Source organism: Prunus avium, chromosome 3 (assembly GCF_965620075.1).
Source record: "Prunus avium chromosome 3, drPruAviu1.hap1.1, whole genome shotgun sequence".
NCBI lineage: Eukaryota > Viridiplantae > Streptophyta > Magnoliopsida > Rosales > Rosaceae > Prunus > Prunus avium.
In genome coordinates, this window is record NC_142286.1 from 5,100,621 (window position 1) to 5,105,992 (window position 5,372).

General features: G+C 35.1%; 1 protein-coding gene across 1 annotated transcript; it reads left to right on the forward strand.

Moving 5' to 3' along the window:
- Positions 1-2,324: 2,324 nt before the first annotated feature.
- On the forward strand, positions 2,325-3,890 carry LOC110751692 (F-box/kelch-repeat protein At3g06240-like). The gene is made up of 2 exons (XM_088251277.1): positions 2,325-2,466; positions 2,567-3,890. Exons 1-2 carry the CDS (start codon positions 2,420-2,422, stop codon positions 3,603-3,605), a joined length of 1,086 nt encoding a protein of 361 aa, XP_088107403.1. The 5' UTR covers positions 2,325-2,419; the 3' UTR covers positions 3,606-3,890.
- The last annotated feature ends 1,482 nt before the right edge of the window (positions 3,891-5,372 follow it).

Below are 5,372 nucleotides of genomic sequence, written 5' to 3' on the forward strand. Positions count from 1 at the left end.
GTTTTTGCAGTAGTGTTTGAGATAGCATTTCATTAGCATCACGCCATCCACGGGTTGCAGCATCAACCATGAGTTGCAACAACATTCTACTCTCTTCCACACTCCAAGCATTATAATCTTGTTTGCTCTTCCCTTTTTCATTTACTTGTTGTGTATTTTCAGACTCTATTTGAGTGGTGCAGCTATGAATTTTATCATGTCAATCACAAATACAGCATAAAAAATATACAAAACTATAAACGTTGATCCCAAAAAATGCACATCAACAACCATAGATTCTAATAGACACATCTTATGCTGAATACAAACATGAATGATGTAGAACAAATGGCTAAATTGGAGTGAAGAATGGAAAAGGGATGCAGTAGGAATTTACAAATTTGGCGTCCAAGCTCCGATTGGGGCGTATGATACCTTTCTGAAAAGGGAACGATGCCACGAGTCTAACTCACATATTAGATGTGAAATATGATGGATTTTGGGCTTTTGAGGTCGTTTAGGCTTCCAAAACATAATTTAAAAGTTGTAATTTTTGGCTTTTCGTTTTTTTTTACTCTTTATCTCTATTTGTCTTAGTTTTTTTTGTTCGATTATAGAAAGGTTGTCAATTACTATATTTCAATTTCCTATCCTATCCAAATGATTCAATGAACAATTCTTATAAAGTCGTATATAGATATTTCAGAAGAAAAACAAGTATAAACCCTAGTAACAAGCATAAACCCTAACCCGAAGCTAAACCCTAATAACAAGTTAAACATGTAACCCCAAACTATACCTTAATAACAAGAAAAACACGATGAAGAAAAATCAAGGAAAAAAATCATGGAAAAAGAAAACCCAACGAGGTATTAATCAAAGAAAAAATAGGGAGCATACCTTCATGGATGGAGGAAGGAGGCTGTTCGTCTTCTGTTGCAGAGAGAAAAGCTAGGGCGAGAGAACAACGTCTGACGAAATACTTGGCGGGTAGGTTGGATTTATTATGGTCTTTGTTATTTATAGCTCTCACCTTAAAACCTACTAAAATTTATCACTTAATGAAATCCTTCCAAATATATGACCTTTTGTATACACCTAGATTTGATTCAACTTTTTTATAATCCTAATTGAATACACCCATATTTGAATGAACTTTTTAAAAGTTCATACAAGTCAAAATTGAATACACCCATACTTGTAAAACCTCTTTTAAAGTTTGTATAAATCCAAATTGAATACACCCGGATTTTTAAAATCTTTTTAAACGCTTTATAATCCTAATTGAATACACCCCCCTTTAGACTATGTGGTTCTTATAAAAATAATAATAATGATTACACCATTTTATTACCAGAAATTAATGTGTGAAAAGGAAAAGAAAAGCTCAAAAATAACAAAAGATATCATACTACCTGCACCTCTTCAAATTCCATCAGTTCAGGTTTTTGAATTTTGTACTCGATGACGGTAACACACAGACATATCAACATATAATTGACATCATGTTCTTTCATAATTTGTTTTTAATATATTGTACTTGCGATATAAATATTTATTGGGCAACTTTTGTTAACTATTTTCCTACTTTGTATAATATTACACCATCTGGCTATCTTTGGGCCAGAAGAAACCACCAATTTCTCTTTCTCATTCATTTTTTTTTCAAGAGATTTTATTTATTTATTTATTTATGAATTCCTCTCCAGAACTTGAAGAAGAGGAAAACCACGAATTGCATAATATTGCATGCATTGTAACTTGTAAGTGTGATTGTGGCGAAACCAGGGACACAACGAGGGCTTTGTCTCCCCCAATTTCGTTAACTGCATCGGAAAAAAAATACATCGTTAATATATCCCTAAGGTAAAATCTTATTGTTATTTTAAATTTTTATGCGTATGAGATTTCTCGTCATCATCAAATTGTATAGTCTCTAACTCTAAATGGGTCTGGTTTCAATCCTATTCTTAAATTAGGGTTATATTTTAGATCAAAGACAATATTGGGCTAGTTGTTGCTAATTAATGAGATTAGCTAGATCATTGGCTTAACCGTGGAAAGAATGATTCTTTCTCACGCACCTTGGTCTTTTTATTATATACATAATATTTGAGGGATCCCTCAATAGAAGCTCTCTGTATATATGTATATTAATTGTTTGTGTTGTGTGATGAATGTCTATGCGTATGGCAGAAACGTTTTCGTGTTCTTTTAAAATGGGAATGGGAAACGAGATTTTACTGCAAATTCTATCATGTTTGCTTCCAAAAACTTTGACGAGGTTCAAGTGCGTCTCTAAATGGTGGTGTGCTCTCATCAGCAGCCCGGAGTTTGTAGTGAAGCACGTGCAACACAATTCTGATCCCGACAATAATATTTTGTCCTCCTCCTCCACTTGTACAGTCCTTTTGAGGCGATTATTAGTGGATGATATGGTATGCGAGAGCCGACCCCACACCGAGCCCCGGAAGCACATCATTCATGGTATCGAAGACCAGGACACCAAATCTGTTGTATTCTCAGTCCTTAATTTTTGCTCCTACTGCTGCAATGCTAATTCTGATAATTGTCATTGTGATAATAGTGATCCGCTTAGGTTTCTTTCTAGTTTCGAGGACATGGACATGACCAACCTAAAGCAGCCGCTGTTTGGCGAAGAAAACACATTTCGTATTGTAGGCCACTGTGACGGTATCATTTGTGTCCAACTTAATGCTGCAGAGGTGTTGTTATGGAACCCAGCAATTCATGAGGCACCCAAGCTACTGCCTCCGGAGCCGTACCTAGATGTCGACATTGGTTCATCAATGCGTGACATGTCACGGGCCCTGGGATTTGGCTATGATCCTAAAACCAATGATTACAAAGTTGTTGACATTGGATATCCTGGCTATGAAACATATGGTGATGGTGGAAATGACCTTATAATTTATACGCCAAAACCAGTAGTGTACAGTTTGGGGACGGATACTTGGAGAGAGATCGCGACGGGCTCTCTGGAAACTGAAACTACAAACCTTTGGCCGGAGGATTTCCAGTTCTACTTAAAAGGGATGTGTTACTGGGTGGGGCACGAGCAATCTAAGTTGATCGACGGCTGGGGTGACATGCTGGTGGAAGACATTAGGGATGTGATCATTTCGTTTGATATGAGGGATGAGGTGTTTCATGATATACTGTTGCCGCATGTATATTGTTTAAGCCCAACGATTTTTTATAATATACGGCTTCTGCTGTGGAATCATAAGTCTGTTGCTCTTTTTGGATGCTGTGGTTGGGGACGCAATGATGAATCCTTTGGAATATGGGTCCTGCATGAAGAATTTGGAAATCGGCCGAACAATAATTATTATAATGCTACTTGGACCAAACACCATGCTTTTGATCTCACTTTGACCCACAAGCCTTTGGCATTTTGGAAGAGCGATGAGATTCTTTTGGCTTCTATTTCTACAGATCGTTATCAATCTCTAGTCTCCTACAACCTCCATACAAAAGCATCATCTCAGTGTCTTCCTATTCTAGGCGTTCCGGACGGTTTTGCCGCTGTTATTTACATGCCTAGTATGGTTTCTGTTTTGGGATTTAATAAATTTCACAATGCGTCAACCAAGGTCTTGTAACTCAAGTGATTAAGAATATTATTTACTATGCACCCATGGTCCTAAGTTCAGTTCCCCCATACCCAACAAGCTCCACTCCACACCATACAAGATAATTGTTGCACCCATGGCACATGCAGTCAGTCGTTCTTTCTCATAGTTATCTTTTGTTGAATTTTTCCCATAAGTCCAATTCAAATGGGATATAGCCCAAACCTTTAGCAACACTCTTATGTACTGGCCAACAGATGCTAATAACTTTGGGACCTTAAGTGAAAGATTCGTAGTGTTTTCTTTAATTTTCATTCAATTTATGAGCTGCAAAGTTTATATTGTCTACACACACTTGCTAAGAAATTTGGTGGTTGCCTCCTCGATCAAGTAATAGCTTTTTACTTTAATTTTCTTCTAAACGCTGTATATATATATATGTTGCTTTTGAACATATCCCACCAATTCTGATGCAGCAATGCTTGATAATCTTATTGAGTATCTGCAATACTAGTTTGGTGCAGAGCCCAAAAGGAAAATTTGCCCTAAAATATTTGCACATGCAATAGTTTACTCTCTCCACTACATATATTATTGCTGCTTAAGTCTATCGTGGAAGTTACGTCCTAATAATTCTTGGTTATCTTTTAAATATAGTTAACTTCTACACTATTATATTTCCTGAAATTCTTAATGTAATGTTTTTTTTAATACTAATTAATGCATCGATAATCTTATATTATCAAGTGCTTATGCACCCAATTTGGTGGAAGACATTTAAATGTCTCATTTTAATATTCATTTGGTTAATCCCGAGTTCATTCTCCAATTTGCATGAAAACTGATTAAAAATCTAAGAAAATTATATAATCTTAACCATTGAAAACCTCCTAATATACACACAACAATCTATAGTACTATTTGTTCATTCTTAATCAAAGTAGCTTGTGCTTACATGTTATATGTGTAAAGAGTGTTAAACTTGCATTCAATATGTTAGTTTTGCTCTAGACAATTGGAATACTATGATTGCCAAGCTATACTTATCTTATATGTGGTGTTTCATGTATAAAATAATTTTATAATTGAAAGTTTAAACTTTAAATGAAGATAGTTTAAAATTTTAAAAAATACATACAGACATAGAATACAAAATGAAATAGTATGATACTCTCTACATTTACCACATATGTAGTACGTTTAAATATAACAAGCACACATATGCATTTTTGTTATATTCAAACAAGCACATTTGCCAAAAATATATAGTCTTAAACTAATATGTTTAGTTTTTTTTTTTGTTGCGGAGCCTATGTTAGTATATATGAATATTTGTATGTGGGGTACTAAAAACATATATAAGACCTATACACTAAAAATAATGCAATATATAATTAGAATTTCAGAATTTTCGGAAAAAAATTGGAAAACTTAGATCGGAATGGGTTCGGATAACTTTCGGAATTTCGGAATTTTCGGCATTTATCGGAAATATTGGATTGGGCATTTTCGGATGTCGAATTTATCGGAGTCGGATTGTTTTGGAAATATTCGGACACGAATCGGTCAGAATCGGATTTTCCAATCCAATTTACACCCCTAAGCCCCACCCACCCACCACTTGCTTCTCTTTCTCTCTTGAACCTCCACAATCTCCACCATAACCCACCCAAATTCAGAGAGAAAAAATAAAAATAAATTCTTCAACTAATTTCAAAACCTAAACTTGGAGTACATTTTCAGATCTGCATTGATGCGCCACTAGTTTTATTTCCTTGACTGAACCCATTTCCCTAA